We start from the raw sequence: 18,743 nt of genomic DNA on the forward strand, positions 1-18,743 counted from the left end.
GCTTGTAAAAACCAGACCTGAAATGGCCAGAAAAAAAATCATAAGCCTGAGAAAGCAGTGTTTTCACTTTCCAATAGGCCGTTCTCACCCGCAGGAGAGACTGATCAAATGAACATCAATACAAGGTGTCAAAAATGCATACATGCGCTGGAAATTCTTGGAAATAATTGGATTGGTTAAGAAATCATGGCTGCTACTACTGCTGCTAAAACATATTTTCCTATCAGTAAAACATATGCATTCTGAAGATATAAAAACAGCTAAATGAGATTCACTTATTCGGCCTATTTAAAAAAAAAACTAAAAAAAGCAGCAACAACGCTCCATGTACATATAATGTGACGTGCATATTAACCAACCTAAATAGACATTGTTATTATGATTATTAACATTGTTCCACTGAAGAACTACTTTACTGGTGTATTGGCACCTTGGCACCTTGCCACACCACACCGGCTCGCCCCCTAATATCAGTATATTGACAGTTACTATGGTACTCATTATGTCATTGTATGGTCATATCACCTTGTAAAATAAAAATAAAAATAAAAATAAAAATAAAAATAAAAATAAAAATAAAAATAAAAATAAAAATAAAAATAAAAATAAAAATAAAAATAAAAATAAAAATAAAAATAAAAATAAAAATAAAAATAAAAATAAAAATAAAAATAAAAATAAAAATAAAAATAAAAATAAAAATAAATAAATTAATTAATTCATTAATTTAAAAAAACTTAAACTATCTTAGGAAAGCAGGAAGTGAACAAATGTAACAGTTACTGATTGTAAAAGTACCAGATGGAGGGGTAGGATTTAATAAGCTTTGCTTCTTCCTACTCCTTTTGGACATGTGGAACTGTGAACTTATTATGGGATGCACTCAATTGTAATCTGATGCATGTTCAAATGAAATAAAACCATTACCATTACCATTACCATTACCATTACCATTACCATTACCATTACCATTACCATTACCATTACCATTACCACAATGCCTCAGGTTCTTCTTTAAGGCTTCTTCAATTCTTCTGAAGATACTATTTGGGTTAAATGTGAAATATCTTCAACAAACCCTAAGAGTCAAGTTGTCTTGATTCAACCGTTCCCGACAACTACTCCTACTTATGTCAAAAAGTGGCATTATAAAAGGCCACAATTTGAGTAGATTGAATGTGTCACATTCTGAATCTCATCTTTGTTGTCCTAAAATGCGGCGACTTCAATAATCAATATTTTCATTTAGGCTACAGTTCCTATTCCAAATATGATATGATATGCAAACTTACCTGAGGATGGAAGAGGAAGCCTGGAGCTGGCCGCATGTACTTGTCCTTCAGAGTCTCAAACGGGTCGCTCATTCTCCTCTTCTCAACCCTGCTAATAGTACATTTTTATCAGCTCTTAACACAGATAGCCATGGAGTCCTATGTTTGTAATATGACACCAAACGAGCAAACGAGCAAAGCATCACAATTCAGTTCAGTGGATATTGTACCAATTCTCTACATTGGTGCCGTTTTACAAATATGGGCACGGTGAACGCAAAGGATAGGACTGAACCAAACCGTGTTGCTCGGTGCAAACATGTTAACCACTGGGAATAACAGTACCTGTAAATGGGGTCCATGAAGAAAGGAGTCGGCCTGGCATGTTGCAAGGAGGTATCAGGCTTCGGAGTTTCCATGCCTGCCTTCCCGTCTTCATAGCCCACATTCTTCTTCTTCTCATCTTCCTTTGCACCGCATCCACGACCTCTAGTCCTTAAGCTGAGGTCGAGTGGCTGATCCTGACCGGCGGAGTGGGATGCCTCCGGTTTGGATGGAGCAAGCGGACAAGGCGTCTCTTCCTTGCGCTTAGTGGTGAGGTCAAACGGTGACTCTGAGGAAGATTTGTTCGGAGCCTTTTTGCAGTCGTCGGCCTGCAACTGTGTCTCAGCCTTCAGCGCTGAAGGTCTGACATCCCTGTCTTGGAAAGGATAAACGGGAGGAGAGAAAGCTGGGAAGAAAGGCAACGGGAACATGGAAGGATAGGCCAGGGACCCAACCTTTTTGTCCTGCAGGCTGCTCAGGCCTGTGGAGCCAAAGTACTTTTCAGCAATGGAGGCAATGGCCTTGATAGAGTCATTCACAGCCCCTGTAACAGCAGTGTGCTCGTCCAGTGAGGAAGGCGTAAGCGAGGGTCTGGCAAAGTTTTTATTTGGACCGCCGCTTGTCAGGGTTTGGCTCTGGGGGCTTCCGTCACTGGCCTTCAGTTTGAGGTTTTTGCCATTTTGCATAGCAGCCCCCCTATCCCTCTCAATGTCCATATCGCTTTCAAGTTCAGAGCTTGACATACTTTCTAGATCGCTTCCGCTGGGTGTGCTGACATCATCCAGATCGCTGCTTTCCGATTGGTCGCTTTGCTTGTTGCGCAGCTTCGTCGAGGACATTGAGCCATGGGTATGAAGTTCAGAGGCTGCGATCTGACTTGTAGGAGAACCGCCGTCCTTACGAAGTGCCTTAAGAAGCTCTCTGGACTCTGGACTGGCTCCAGGGCTAGAAGGCAACAATGGACTCTTACTGAGTTCTGCACCAGGGCCAGCGACAGCGGCGTGAGCTGGTTGTCTCACCGGAGAAGAGGTTGCAGGAATGAGTGGTGGCCGGTGGTAGAGACCGGAAGGGAAAAGGCCAGGAAAACTGAACGGGAACGCTGGCGTGGCAGGGAAGGTAAGCCCGCTATGATGGCGGCTAGCCCCGAAGTAATCAGCCAATCCGGCACTGCTGTGACCCATTGCTAAAGCTGACTTGTCCAATCCTGGGGCACCGGGTAGCGGCATACTTTGGGCAAACAATCCCCCTGCTGTGAAATGGTTTTTCCCTTCACAGAAGCGCCGGTGCTTGTTCAGGGATGATGTGGTGCTGAACATCTGTCCGCAGTCTTTGCACTTGATCTGCGTTCGGCAGTCCGCATGCATGCGTTTGTGGCGACACAGGTTTGAGAACTGGGTGTAGGACTTATGACATACCTCACCTGCAGTGGCACAAAAAAACAAAAGAACACTGTTTCAGAATGCGGTGCACAAAAAAAACACACAAAGTACAACAAATTCCATCACACAACCACCTCTAGTTAACATGTGATACAACGGAAATCCAACGTGAAAGGCTTAAGTTCCTGTCAATAATTGTGACAATGGTTTTCCATCGCAATGAGGAGGTGAGGTGTGTCCAGATCCTGGTATTGTAATAGGTTGACAGTACGAGTCCGTTGTAGCCACTCATCACCTGCACATCAAACTAAGTTCCCAGGCATCTTGAGCCTCATTGTGTCCCAGAGATTCCATAAACAATCACACACAAACACATTTAAATGCACGCACACATACACACACACAGATATGAACAACACACACAGACACACAGAAGGAAACACACAAAGGCATACTGATACACACACACATTCTTAGGAGCGTCAAGTACAATGGCCCTATTTTAAGTGTGTGAAGGAAGCAGAGTTGAATGAATCCTATCCTGGAGTCTGGTTCCCAGGACAGATCCTCTACTGGCTCGCTCCCCTCTCCCCACTAAGTCGTTCCCGACACCCCTTCAGCTCCCTCACCTTGTCCCCCGGGCCGGGTCCCTGTCATCCTGTGGTCTGTGACCTTCCCACAGTCTCCTCAAGTGTGCTTTTGTCGGACTGTCTGAGCCGCTATCTCTTATCTTTTTACATTATTAGTCTGTCAACAATATTTACTACACTTTAGTGTACTGAAATTCACATGGGAGTTGGGACCAAGTAATTGTTGTTGTTTCCTCGTGATCGCCGTCTTTTTGTTATAATAGGGAAGCAATGCATTTTGCTGTCATGCTATTGTAGAAGCACTTCACAATTATAATATTGGCTGATATTGGCATCAAAATGGGATATCGAATCACATCGTTTTTCATATCGTTTTTTTTTACTGTCAATAATATTAGCACGTGAGTCATGACTATTTGTGAAATGCCACGCAGAAGAATTATAATGTGTGCATTCATTATGAAAGATGTGACGAGACATTAGTTTGATGGAAGACGGTATCAGACATTATCAGTTGATATCAGTATCAGCAACCAAATACTGGATATCGATCATACTCATACTGATGTATTTAAGTAAAACTTGAAAAAAAGCTTGGTGATATATACATATTCATATTTCATGCAATGTATATACATATTTCATACATGTCATACATGTTACGTATATACATATGTTTGGGTGTATTTGTGTTGTTTTTCACACAACCATTAGTGGTATTTAAACCTACATATTTTCTTTCCATTACAGGACAGCAGTACATGTGGTTGCTATTTGTGAAGATACTTTGATATCAGTATCAGCAACAAAATACTGGATATCGATCGTTAAGAAAGCCAATATCGAGCATCTTTACTCATACTCATGTATTTAAGTAAAACTTGCAAGGAAAATAAAAAGATTGGTGATATATACATATACATATTTCATGCAATGTATATACATATTTCATACACACACGACCCCTCCTGGTCTTAGCATGTTTGGGTGTATTTGTGTTGTTTTTCACACAACCATTAGTGGTATTTAAACCTACATATTTTCTCTCCATTACATAAAATGGCAAAGCAGGACAGCGGTACATGTGGTTGCTATTTGTGAAGAATGGCGTGGACGGGGAGGGGGACAGAAAGCAGAGTCAAGGGTCCTGCAGTCGGGATGCAGTCACCCTGACCTGTGTATATATGTGTATGTTAATATGTGTTGATTGAAAAGGAGTGTAGGATCTGGCGTGGGCGTACTTCTTTTCACATGCTTCCAGCGAAACAGAGAAGAGGCACAGGGTGAAGGTCATAATGCTTTAGGGGAAGGAGAGTGTGAAAGGTCAAAATGTGTCTTTCTGGAGCTAACAAGAGCAAAGAAGTGTGTGTGTGTGAGAGGGAGAGAGGGTCTCAGTCATGTCAAAGCTAGGTCAGACTAGGTCGATTGGGTTAGACCAAGTGAAAGTGGGTCCAATTACATGTTAGTTAAAAAAAATCAGCAACACATTTGTGTTTCTCATAGTACTAGCACCACTCTAAAGATGAATATCCCGTGGAACAATACAAATTTACAACAAATAAGACAAGTTTTCTAGTTAGACAAGCATGTTATTTGTTATTATTGTAATGTACTGAGGAGACTTACATAGGTAGGGTCTTAGTGACTTACACATGAAGGGCTTGACACTGCTGTGGATGTGCTTATGCTGCTTAAGCCCTGAAGACGTCGCGAATGTCTTGCCACAGTCGGAACAGGCGTGGGCCCGTGCCCCGACGTGCTGTGAGCGAATGTGCCTCTGAAGGTTACTGGGGTCTGTGAACACCTGCTGGGGAAAGGAACCACAAAGACAGGGGTTTTACTAGCTACCAAAGTCACACAGACCGCGGCACACCGGCAACCAAAAGTCAAGAACATTTAATCACATTTTTCCCCCTAAAAGTCATCACTTTACCTTTGAGCAGTTTTCACATTCATAGTGCTTGCCGCTGTCGTGTGACATCTGATGTCGGATCAGGTTTGATTTCCAGTTGAAGGCCTTGGGGCACTGGTCGCACTTATATTCTCTTTCCTCGGAGTGGGACAGAGAGTGAGCTTCCAAACTGCAGGAAGTCATGACAGAAATGAAACAATGAGGGACAAGAAGGTCAAGGAATTCTCGCAGAAACTGTGTAAATCCTTGTCAAAATCCTCAAGCAAGATATGAATCTTGAATATGAAGGAGATGGCTTCGGAAGAACCGGACCGGATGCTGAATAAGTGGGTTCAATAACATGTACAGGGGGCATCACTGCTTTCTGTGCATGTTTTTGCAGAAAAAACAAACTGTAACTCAGACTCTATACATATCACTTTATTGACAGTTACTATGGTACCCATGGTATGGTACTTTGGTACGAGGTACATTATTAAAAACAAAAACAAAAACAAAAACAAAAAACCAAAAAAAAACCAAAAACCTTAAACTGTATTATGGAAAGCAGGAAGTGAACAAATGTAATAGTTACTTACTAAGGTACCCATTATGTAATTGTAGGGTCACATCACCTCGTACTTTGGTACGAGGTGCAATATAAAAAAAAAAAATGTATTATGGAAAGCAGGAAGTGAACAAATGTAACAGTTACTGACTGTAAAAGTACCAGATGGAGGGGTAGAATTTAATAAGCTTTGCTTCTTCCTACTCCTTTTGGACATGTGGAACTGGGAACTGATTATGGGATGTATTCAATTGTAATCTGATGCATGTTCAAATGAAATAAAACCATTACCATTACCATTAGCATTACCAGACTCAGAATAAATAAGTAAGTAAGAAGTAAGTCACCTCTGGATATCCGGGAAGACCTGATCACACTCTTTACACTCATGAAGATCATGAGACAAGTGGAGGGGTCGTAGGTCTTGGGGTTCCTGGGCAGTGTCACTGTCATCCCCTAGACACAGGAGACAAATACAGTGTTAAGAAATTATTTCTAATAACTTTATTGATGTAAATACATACAGGATAGGCAAACCTGCATTAAGGAAGGACGAGGGAGGCATCCCACACTGCTGCATCTGGTGGTCCAGTAGTTGGCTGCGGGACTCAAAGTGCTGGTCACAGTCTTCACAGCGGTACTGCCTTTCCTCTGCACAGTGGGTATAAGGTGAACATGAGCATGGCTGTGGAAATGTGCAACATAATGTTAATGTGTGTGTGTGTGTGTGTGATGCAGACCATGAATGTCAGGAGCCATGGTGGTATCACATGAATACTCTTCAGCCTTCATGAAAAGTAGAAGCTCCTCACCGGGGAAAATCTCTCGAGTGACTTTGTAGAAGATCTGGAACAGGAAAAATGAAAAGATTATTATTTTAAAAAATTTCATTATTATACTTTATTTTGCACTGAGCCACTGCAACAGAGACCTATAGTAGTAACTTTTAAAATGGGTTAAATAAAGTCACTACACTAATACATTTTCCCGGCAGGTGTTTAAATGCATCACACATGATAATACAAAATAAACTGAATAATATTTTATTCACACGGAATAATTTGGCCCCATAACTATAACCGAGCTGGTTGATGCTGAGCTAGTTGATGTGCGTTAGAAGCAAAACAGAAGGTGTTCCAAGATAGATTTTAATATCATTATACCTCAATAATGGAACCATTACAACCATGCAATTCCCTACGACTAACAATTAAAAAGATATTTCATGGAGTAGAAGTCGTAAAAAAAAAGATTTCTGCCGGTTCTGAGAATGTGTTTTATCCTAATTACATATTTTGCAAAATTACTAGAGATTTTGTATTCAATCTCACCGGATTGTGCAAGTGTACCTAATCATGTGATCCATGCCTAAAAGTGTAAGGCAGGGGTCTCAAACTCAATTTACTTGGGGGCCACTGGAGCATGACAAAACACGATTATAGTCACATTTACACTCTTTTTATTTACAACATATTGCGCAACTGCAGGGTCTTGAGACACATGCTAACTCGCAAACTAGAGAGCTAGCGACCTAAATGGTAGCCTTCAAGTTATTTCCTTTAAACTTAAATAGCCAAAAACTTACCACTTCCACACGGATAGGGAGGATAACTATTAACAGTTATTTAACCTTTAACATGAACATTAATCAAACGTAATAATTTTTTCTGGGTACATGATACCATACAGCATCCGTATCAAACTTGCGCGGGCCGCACTAACAGACAAACTTGCGTGGTCCGCGTGTTTGAGACCCCTGGTGTAAGGGGTATTAAAAAGAATCATTTCACAGATGCTGGTGCTGTGGCACTTCCTGTCAGTTGAAAACAATAGTCAGTTTCAAACAATCGGCCATAGTCCCATTTGTGACATGCTTTTTTTTGTGTGTGTGTGTGTGGGGGGGTAATCATGTTTTTCCTGATGTGTGACTGCGACAATTGAGGAAACCAAAAATGTTTCTATAGCAGCTCCCTTTTAAGGTCATGAAAATATGACAAAACAATTCTAGGCCATACATTCAGTGGATGCTATAGAGCTCTAAAGCATCGATAAACATCTATGATGTATGCCATCATGCCAGATGTCAGCATATTGTGCAAAATCACAGCATATGAACCTATTCAGAACTTATTTCCGTTATTTTCAATGGGGAAAAAAAATGTTAAACCAAAACAACTGCCTGTGTGTATTTAACCAGCAGCACTATGTAGTGACGAAGACCAAAGTTCTAGATGAGTAACAACAATTTGGAGCCTTTGACCTCCTTCTCCCATTAGTGCAGTTTATAGTGGCTCAATAACTTTGCACAAGCATTTCCATTTTGAGGTAGCATGGCAGTAAAAGCACCACCACATGTGCAGGCACACTTGAGGAATTCCCCTAACAGCTCCACCTCTTCCCAGTGGGCCACCACAGATAAATAGCGAACACACATACAAACCGGCGGTGGCTCGTTCCAGGACAGAAGACGCACTGTTTGATCTGGAGGTCATCGCTTATATGTCACGGTCACACACACACTGACAGTGGCTTAAATTAGCAGGTTGTTCTTTAGATAAGATAACTGGAGTAGTGGAGCTCACAGCGACGGTCCAGTCACTATTAATAATAATAATATTAGCTTTTTGATGGAATGCATTACTGCGTTGGAGATGAATTTATCCCCATCAAAACCACAAGAGGATGAGCGACCATGATGACTTGGTTACCTTGACACCATTAGTGATTCAATGTAAAAAGCAGTCACACTTTCCTTGGTTACACCCTGTTGGTTGACTCCTCACACTCATTTGCCAGGTATGCAATTCACCAGTTGTTTCTTGCTATATAAAAGATCCTAATATGAATGAATGGCCTTAAATCACAGGCATTTTTAACTGTTTGAACTAAGACACCAAACCTGCAGTCAAAGAAAAGAAATCATCAAACTGGAAGTACTTTCAAATAATTGTAATCTTTATGTTGCAATAAAGAGCTGCCATCATGATAAGGAATTTTGCAAGATAATTGTTCGATCAAATAATTTAATTCACAATTTTATTACCCTATTACCCCTATAACCCTAACCCTAACCAAATAATGAAAAAAAAATTGTAAGATTAATCAGTATTTTATTAATTAATTAATCACCGTTTGCAAACAATGTCTGAAATATGAAAATTTTTATTCGCAGAAATATAAACAACAGGACATAATTATAGACTGTATATTTTTGTTGAAAGCACTTTTTGCCAAACACTATTCACTGTACTAATAGTAGAATTTTGGCCGTGTTATTATAAGCAATGAAGTGTTTATTGTTAGAATAGGATGATAGAATAGTCAGGAGTCAGTTACTTTGAGATATACATACATGCATGAAAAAATGTAGCCGTGATGTTCAGAGTGTCTGTCAACGTGTGGTGAGAATGAGGATTTGGATGTACAGTAAACCTCGGATATATCGGATTCAATTGTTCCCACTGGTTTTGTCCGATATAAGCGAAATCCGTTATATGCGTAAACCGGAAAATGTCCGTTTTACGCATATATCGGATTTATATCCGGTATATGCGTAAATCGGATTTTATCCGTTATAAAAAGGCACTTCCTTGACTATTTTTCCAATGTACCTGGACGCGCAGGCAACGCTGCAAACGCTGCAAATGACGTCGTATAGCGGCCTGTCACGATTCGGCGAATCGGAGCGCCACGATGCGGCCATCCGATATATGCGAGGGAAATTTAATGGAAATGCATTGGAACGGGACTGGAGATTTTGTCTGAAATAGGCGAAATCTGTTATAAAAAATCCGATATATGCAATGAATTTTTATTGGAAATGCATTACAAAAAAATCGGTTCTTTTTTATCTGTCCGTTGTGAGCGAATTTCCGATATATCCGAGTCCGATATATCCGAGGTTTACTGTATGAATGAGAATGGACGAAGAGCTACGTTTACGAGTTGGAGACATATATATCGTGTTGGAATTGCACTAGCGGTGATGTGTTCAGGTCAGAAAAAAAAGTTATACAAGAGCATCACACAGAGCTTGCAATGATGCATGTAGTTGTTTTTGACAAAAAAGTAACATATACCTATAATATAACTATTATTTTCATCTTTTATCTCATTGATTACTTCATTCCATTCATTGTGAATCGCCCCCACTCAAGACTAAGTGAGAATCACCAGAGCAAACAAGATTAACATTCATATCCCTCTATTGTATCTTATGAAAGGTTCTTTCAGGGCACGTTGGATGCTGTTAATTACACTAATAATCCATTTGCCTCCCAGTCCAAGCACTACATGGAGGAGAGTGGAAGGTTTGAAGCGCTAATTGCCCCAATTATCTTAACGACAAAACACATTGCTCGTGGAGGCTTCTATGCAAGCGGCTGCCTGGTTTAATGCATCAGTTAGCCAATGGGGGACATCAAGGGAATAAGGCCGACACTAAACTCACACTAAGTCAAAGGCTAATGATAATGATTAATTAGTATGCCTGGTTAATTGTTGTGATTAATTGTGTTTTTACTGTAAAAGTAACCTCCCACAGATTAGAACATGGCGTGGAATGTTTTTTCTTCAGTACGGCATGTTGAAATCATTAAAAATCCATTGATAATCTTTTATTCTTTACTTTCTTTACAGCGCTTTACAGTTCAAAGAGTAGTATATAAAAATCAAGGTCATATTTTCTGTGATTTAATCAGTCGCGTTTGATGAATTGATCATTAGGAATTCTCATAGTGTGGAATGATGAAGCTGTGATACAATGAAACAATTATAAAAAAAATAATATTGTTATCCATGTGGGAAAATCTATATCGGAAATGAATGTTAAATCATTTAAACAACTAATTTTAACTTGACAGGCCATTACCGAATTTAAATACTAAAAAAAAGTTAGCAATTAATTTCTCCAAATCGCCTTTCAATCTATTGTGTTGATTATCTCGGTTAGTGCATTGTGCCTAATATTGTGGCCGGTCATGTAATCTGCTTTGTTTTCTCTCTGAAGATGCTTTTACATGTGATTCGCTATATGCCGGAGCCAAATGGAAACTGTGGGACAAGAATCCCAAAGAGTTTGGCCAACCAGACAAAACAGGCTCTTTTCCCTTCTCTCCTTACTCATTCCTTCCTCACTCACACACTCGCCCTCCTGAGATTGGTCATAAAGTTTTATGGTAAACAGAACTGGGTCAGAAATAAGAGGATGGAGGCCAGTTTTACTTTCACACTGGCAGGGCTGAATCGGAGCTTGTGAGTGAGCCGTAATGACCAACACACCTGGAAGTTGCTGAGGTTGTATGACATTGTCGTCATATAAATCAAACGGGCAAATTATCTCTGTTAAAGGTATTTTTGCGCCGGATTGGTTTTAGAAGAGATTTAGCAGCAAGTGTGAGCATTTTGTGGAACCCACTCAAATCTGGTGGTGGTACGAGCATGTGTGTGTTATGTGCGGTTTCAGACTCAGCACTTTTCTGTGGTTGTAAAAACCTGTTGGACTCAGCTATTGTTCAATTTAGAATTTGCGGCCCAGAATGAACAGTTCTGTTTTTGCAATGATGCACCAAACACAAACGCAACAGCCTGCACTTTTCACATGTATTAAATACATGAATGTGCACCGATGCTGATAAAAATCACAACACAAAAAGCCCTCCTCAGTGCACCAGAGTACCAAAAAACTGACAGGGCCTTTGCAAGACCACCCCACATTTGAGTCTATTCATTTTGACCATACAGACGGGCATTGTGAGGCGCTACAGTGTGTTTTGAAAAACACCAATGTTGGCCGGAAGGCTTAAAGACGGCACATTGTGCCATGCTGTGACAGTGTGTAATACTTAACAATCACCTCATCACAGCCATGTCCGAGACCTGCCGGAGTCTTACACGGGCACCGGAGCAGAACCACAGTGTTGACAGCGAGTCACACCTCGCACACGGTTCTCTCTCTCCGCTTGTTTGTCTGCCTGTCGCTCGGAACAGAGAGAGGCCAAGTGATTCTAGACACCTTGTGTCTTTTAACAGACCGTGGACTGGACCTTGAAGGGGATCTTTATCCTTTCAGAAGATGTGCTATGGAGGTTTAGTTACATCACAGGTACTTTATACATCACATCGCTTCTTATGAAAGTATCGGTCCATGAAGAATATTGAACTAAAGGCCTATAGTACCATTGGGGATGGAAAGTTCCATTAAGGTCAGAGATTTTTCCACTTTTTGTCACTTTTTCCAACAACTCTTAAAAAAAGTTGGCCTACCACAGCATTATATCATTGCTGTGTACATTGACTCCACACTGAGAGGTTCAATTTCCTCTTTCTAACACGGGTCATGCCACGGGATGCTCCACACGTGTGTCAAGCAAAGTTTAGTCTGTCCTTCACCCGCCATCCGATTTGTATAAAAGACTTGAGTATGGTTGGGACTACAGAGATGAACCGACCCCCCATGGGAGAACTTTAGTGTACAACCAGGTGAGCTGCAAAGGACTGTGACATTCCTGACATATCTAAGAGTTTATATCGCAAGCGTGACAGGAAAGTGTGGGGAAACATCATCTCGACGGGCCGCCTCTGATCCTTCCCTGTGGTCCTCGCACGGCAGAAGCCGGCATACAATTACAGAATGAAAACACACGCTGATAGCATGGAGTGTCTGCAGTGTATTGCATTGTGTGTGTGTGTGTATGTGTGTGTGTGTGTGTGAGAAGTGAGAGCAGGGTGGGCCAGCCGCACATGGGACTATCTGACATGGATCACAACAACACCTTTTAGGACAACATCAGCAGACATGTTGGTGAGTAGGAAAATACAACAAGGCCTTCTGCAATCTCGGTGTGTGTGTGTTTTTATGTTAAATTATAACACTCGAAAGTTCTGCCATTGTCTCCTCGTACCTGATCATCTATCTGGCACGCTGTCAGATTATGCTGATTGGCGGTGGAGGCAAACTGGATGTACTTCAGCCAGCTCCCGATATCTGGCTTGCTGGCATCCAGGCAAAATTTGACATGGCCTGACCCGTCCAAGATCTGGGAGAGACAGCAAAGAAGACAAGAGATATCAGACTGTGATGAGTATCACAGTTCAAGTCCCTGTGTACCACTTATACCTCCCACTGAGACACTCCAGTGTTGGTATAGTCACTAAAGCACACATAAACACAACACATGCAATTTGGAACATCTGCAATAGGAAAATGAATGAACTGAATATAATACAGTTTTGTATCATAAAATCTTATGTTTTGTTCATAAGGAAATAAAATAAAATAAAACATGACAAATTTAATACTTTTTTGCAACATTTATGAAGTGAGGTCTCAGTGAAACATGATGCGATATAAACAAGATATATTCAATATTATTATGGCGTATAAATGTGACAAACAGGTCATAATAATGTGAGAAAAACACACTAGCTAATTGGAGTTTCTTTATTTCTGCAGCAGGATAAAAAAAATGTGTAGATTATACCGTTTTTTTAGTGAAGGACAAATTTCAGGACACGTATAACAACGATTAGGCCTGTGACAAAAAAAAGGCGTGAACGCATCATTTCGAAAAAAATGCATTGTTTGATTTAAAACAATTCTTGGAATTAATGAAAAAATATGGTGACATTATTTTTAGGAGTTCATATTTTTAAGCGTAATATGTTGTCTGTCTCCCAGCAGGAATTAAATCCACACATGGTTGAATTATGAAGCGATTGAAATAATATTAATAATTATAATAATAAAAATAACAACAACAAAAATAACAGTCGCAATTAATTACTAAGGTTGAGTGAATCCTTTTGTTCGACTCGTATTTTATTAAGCGAGTATCGTCTCGTCATTACAGTCAAAATGAGCGAACGTTTTTTAAAAAATATACACGTTTTAATTCATAAAGTTGATTTCTTCTTACCGTTGCCTGCGCGTCCTTCCTCTGGGATACCGAGTTCGGTGGTAAAAGTAGTAAAAACTCCGCTTAAAAAAAAACCCAAAACAACCGCTATCTTTTTTTATTGAACGCACCACTTTCGGTTGCGATGCGTAGTCCAAGTTATTTGTTGTTGTTTTTTTTTTTAAAGTAGCGCACAGAATGAGTGGATTCCTCTCCGGTGAGCTCACACTTGACTGTCCGCCCCACGCCGCGTCGTCTCGCAACTCCTATCCCGCCATCACTGCGTTGCCTTCACGGACACATGTGACTGGTACATGTCCTTTCTCAATGTCCCACTCGCAGACGAGCTGGTTGTGCAAATCCCCCCGGCGGATGCATCAACTTGCTTTGCAACTTTTTCACTGTGAGCTCCTCTCTTGTCACCCCTCCTGTCTTGACGCACCCGCAGGTGTCCCGGACAGACACACACCCCCTCCTCCTCCTCCTCTTCTTCTTGTGATGTTCGGGATGTATCAAATCCTATGACAAGTGTGACGATCGGAAAAAAAAGCTCGCTTCTTATTTTACGCACCACCTGCTTTGTGTGAGTTTACGCGTAAAGCGACATCCATTCTCACTGCCGGTGTTTGAAGCGACTTCTCCCCGGACGGAAGCGACTCCTCTCCGCAATAAAAATGTAAAAGTGACGCGGGGGTGGAGGGGAGGTCTGGGTTGGAGAGGTTGAGCGGGGTCAGAGGGAGGTCGAGAAGGGGCTTCTAAAGAGATGAACCGGGCCAGCACACTTTCATGAACCAACAGAAGCATCAAAGGGGGGGGGGGGTATTGTTCACATCCTCACATCTCACATCTTCATGAGTGTTTTTAAGTGATTATATACAGGTGAGTATCACCAATAATATCTTTGACAAGTACTTGTAATTGTAATGGTAATGGTTTCATTTCATTTGAACATGCATCAGATTACAATTGAGTGCATCCCATAATAATAATAATAATTCCCAGTTCCACATATCCAAAAGGAGTAGGAAGAAGCAAAGCTTATTAAATCCTACCCCTCCATCTGGTACTTTTACAATCAGTAACTGTTACATTTGTTCACTTCCTGCTTTCTTAATATAGGTTAAGTTTTTTTCAACTCTTATATTCTATAGATTTACTTCACACTGTGAAACCGGTCTCCAAAGTGCAGTCTGGGGGCCATTTTCATCCCACAGCTCATCTTTATTGGGCCCTGGCTTGTTCTAAACATGAATTATTAATTAATTAATTCATTCATTTTCTACCGCTTTTCCTCACAAGGGTCGCGGGGGTGCTGGAGCCTATCCCAGCTGTCTTTGGGCGAGAGGCGGGGTACACCCTGGACTGGTGGCCAGCCAATCACAGGGCACATATAGACAAACAACCATTCACACTCACATTCATACCTATGGACAATTTGGAGTCGCCAATTAACCTAGCATGTTTTTGGAATGTGGGAGGAAACCGTTTGCACGGGGGGGAGAACATGCAAACTCCACACAGAGTTGGCCGAGGGTGGAATTGAACCCTGGTCTCCTAGCTGTGAGGTCGGCGCGCAAACCACTGGACCGCCGTGCCGCCCTGAATTATTAATGAGATATATTATTAGGTATTACAAACATATGCTTTTTTATCTGTTACACAAAGTTTTGTTCACACAAATCAATCCGATTAAGAACAAACTATGTGAAACTAAGTTCTGCAGCGCAACAATTAAAAAAAAAAAAAACAGAATGCAAATGTTCAGCAGAGTTTATTAGGCAGCTCATAAAGCGGAGGAGGGCTGCAGATGATGATGGATAACGCCTCAACTCTGTGACATTGACCTTCCATCCCAGATAATAGCCATTGTTTTGCCAAATCGCGCAGCAAATGTGCAGGAAGGACAGGAAAAAATCATGTGTAAATAAGGCAGGACCTTGCCACCGATTCCCATCGTTTTGTGCTCCATGAGAACCGAGCAAAGACCCTGGTCCACCCGGTCATTGATTTCCTGCCTCCTCCCCGACTTGTCCATTGTTGGAAGCCTTTTTAATTTAGCCATAAATTGGGGAAAGCTCAAACCGAATGAGCTGTTCTATTTTCTTCCTGTCAGGATGAGGGATTTGTTTTATGATGCATTGTTTATTAAATACAAGTAATCTGAGAAGGCTTCACAGCCTCTTCAGGTTTTTTTTTTTTTTTTTTTTTACCCAAGCATTCTGAGCCTCTTATATATATGAAAAAGGAAAGATGCACACCCCAGCTTTGTGGTAGAAGGGGGGTGGGCGACAGGGGTAACAGTGTGGCAAGTCTACCACAATGGGACGTGCTGCACTTCTCTCCCCAGCCAGGAGATGACGTGCTGCACTGAAGTGAGCTTCAATGGCCCTGAATGCAGCATGTGATAGGATAATAACATTTTACACACACTTGAACCATTGAAAGGACTATAAAACTCAACAAATTGCATGAAATCATCCTTGTGCGTTGTATTTCTGAACTGTACGTCTTATTACAACGATGATATGTTGGTTAGAAGTCATTTTGAATGTGGAGTAAATTCCAATAAGTCTGTTTTTTGTGACTTGGAGGCTATGAGCCTGAATGTACCACAATAAAGCTTTTTAATCTACCCTGTAAAGATGGATGCTATGGTCTTAAAAACAGTTTGTTAATAAACCCGGACAGATTTATAAGGCATATGTCTAATTTATATTTATTTGAATCTTAAAGACTTGTGATGTGCAGAGATTAAGCGGATCTATTTTATCGGATTTATTCTTCGCCTCTGCTGTGATGATTTTCCCGTAGTGGAAAAGCTGTTTATCAACATTACAAACTCAACACATGCAAGCTTGAGGCTATATTCATTGCAAGCTATACAACACAGCGTTTCATACCTATTTAAGCAACTCTTAAGTGTTCAGATAATATTTAGTGTTTAAGTGCTGTGAAATACTTTAAAGGCGCTTTGTTTATTTTCCTTGAGGCTTCTTGTTTGTTTTAGGAGTTCAACAACACAATCTTTATGTTCAAAGGACTTCATATTTGGATCGAATTGACGAGAAGCTTCATGAATGACATGCTTTTTATGTTTTTGATGCAAGCAATTTGGATTTTCGCTGCTGAGGTCTGGATCCTTGTCAGCTATAATGGGAGAGAAGAGAGGGATTCCCGTGAGGGCTGCAAATTGACTCCAGCCAGAGAGCTCTGTGCTGTGCAGCCGAGAGGCCGCATGTAGGCCCGTGCAGTGCATTCCAGCATAGGAGGGGTGCCACGAGTAAAAGAGGAGAATTCAACATTGCGGCCAAATCCACATAAAATACTTCTTCTATTCATTGGGAAGACCTCCTGGAGATACGGGGAAGAAAAGCAGCGTATTGACTTGTCACTGCTTAAGACCCAACAACTTTTTCTTCCACCAAAAAAAAGCTCCGTTGCAACAATAACCTTGCTGCTTTATGTCCACATAGAGCCAGTGCCCATACACACCAATTAGCATTAAGACACAGCAGAGGAAATGAAAGAGGAAAATGTAAATAAAAAGTTTCCTTGGGCCTGGAAGTAGGCCTGTCGTGAGCGGTGTGTTAATCTCCACCTCAGTAATTTGGTTCTGCGGGAGAAGACAGAAGCCCTGCTGCTGTGCCCTGCACTTCATAAATCACTGCTTTATGTGGACAAGGTCAGCTCACCCCCCCCTCCCCTTCCACTGGCCCCTCCGCCATGTTTACCCGGCCTCCCGGGGGCTCTCAGGACCAGACCAGCCCACTTCTAATTACTGTGGATTATTTTCATTTGCCGGGGGTCAGTCAGGCATTCCGGCAGAAAGAGCAAGAGGGATGATTTTCTGACAAATTCTCTAGCCTACAAGAAACAGGCCTGGCATGTTTGCTGAATTAGCACCTGGATATTTTGTGTTCACACTGTTTGTTTTGCCTTTGACAGTTCCACGTGAGAGCAGATTGGCCGACATGTCCGTTTCCTTGTCGTTGTTTTAAAACATGAAAATGAGAAATTAAGAAGTAATATCTCATTTATAAAAGTCAGTGAAACTGTATATAAGAATCATTTTAAAAGATATAAAAATCAAATTTTTTTGGTAGGGCTGCACGGTGGATGAGTGGTTAGCGCGCAGACCTCACAGCTAGGAGATCCGAGTTCAATCCCACCCTCGGCCATCTCTGTGTGGAATTCTCTCCTCATGAGGGTCACGGAGCCTATCCCAGCTGTCTTTGGGCGATAGGCGGGGTACACTCTGGACTGGTGGCCAGCCAATCACAGGGCACATATAGACAAACAACCATTCACACTCACATTCATACCTATGGACAATTTGGAGTCGCTAATTAACCTAGCATGTTTTTGGAATGTGGGAGGAAACCGGAGTACTCAGAGAAAACCCACGCATGCACGGGGAGAACATGCAAACTCCACACAGAGATGGCCGAGGGTGGAATTGAACCCTGGTCTCCTAGCTGTGAGGTCTGCGCGCTAACCACTCGAACACCGTGCCGCCCCGGTTTCCTCCCACATTCCAAAAACATAAAAAAACATCAAATTAACTAAATTGATCTTTTATGAGGGCAACACGATGGCAATCAAGAGATCTGAAAGAGCTGAGTCTGAATCCCTGTTTGGGATCTCTGTGTTGCATTTGCATGTTTTCCCCATGCGTGGGTTTCCTCTTACACTCCAAAAAACTAACAGCCTCTAACATGTAATATCCCTCTGATGTACTCCTTCCTGATCCTATCCATCCTGGTCACTCCCAAATGAGAACCTCAGCATCCTTATCTCTTCTACCTCCAGTTCTGCTTCCTATTGT

At 41.4% G+C, this 18,743-nt stretch overlaps 1 protein-coding gene across 9 annotated transcripts in view; it reads right to left on the reverse strand.

Annotated features, from left to right (window-relative positions):
- Positions 1-18,743, reverse strand: part of mecom (MDS1 and EVI1 complex locus) — a 169,461-nt gene that overhangs the window by 13,682 nt on the left and 137,036 nt on the right. For 2 of the 9 annotated variants that reach the window (XM_058079537.1, XM_058079540.1), the window contains exons 3-10: positions 12,926-13,060; positions 6,764-6,869; positions 6,561-6,674; positions 6,371-6,479; positions 5,498-5,645; positions 5,191-5,371; positions 1,617-3,015; positions 1,293-1,383 (exon numbers count right to left, since the gene is read on the reverse strand). In XM_058079537.1, the coding sequence (XP_057935520.1) occupies positions 1,293-1,383; positions 1,617-3,015; positions 5,191-5,371; positions 5,498-5,645; positions 6,371-6,479; positions 6,561-6,674; positions 6,764-6,869; positions 12,926-13,060 (2,283 nt within the window). Of the gene's footprint in view, positions 1-1,292; positions 1,384-1,616; positions 3,016-5,190; positions 5,372-5,497; positions 5,646-6,370; positions 6,480-6,560; positions 6,675-6,763; positions 6,870-12,925; positions 13,061-13,939; positions 14,574-18,743 lie in introns of those variants that run through there. The other 7 variants (XM_058079546.1, XM_058079539.1, XM_058079545.1 and 4 more) reach the window with 7 other exon arrangements.

The sequence above is a fragment of the Doryrhamphus excisus genome, chromosome 8 (genome assembly GCF_030265055.1).
Source record: "Doryrhamphus excisus isolate RoL2022-K1 chromosome 8, RoL_Dexc_1.0, whole genome shotgun sequence".
NCBI lineage: Eukaryota > Metazoa > Chordata > Actinopteri > Syngnathiformes > Syngnathidae > Doryrhamphus > Doryrhamphus excisus.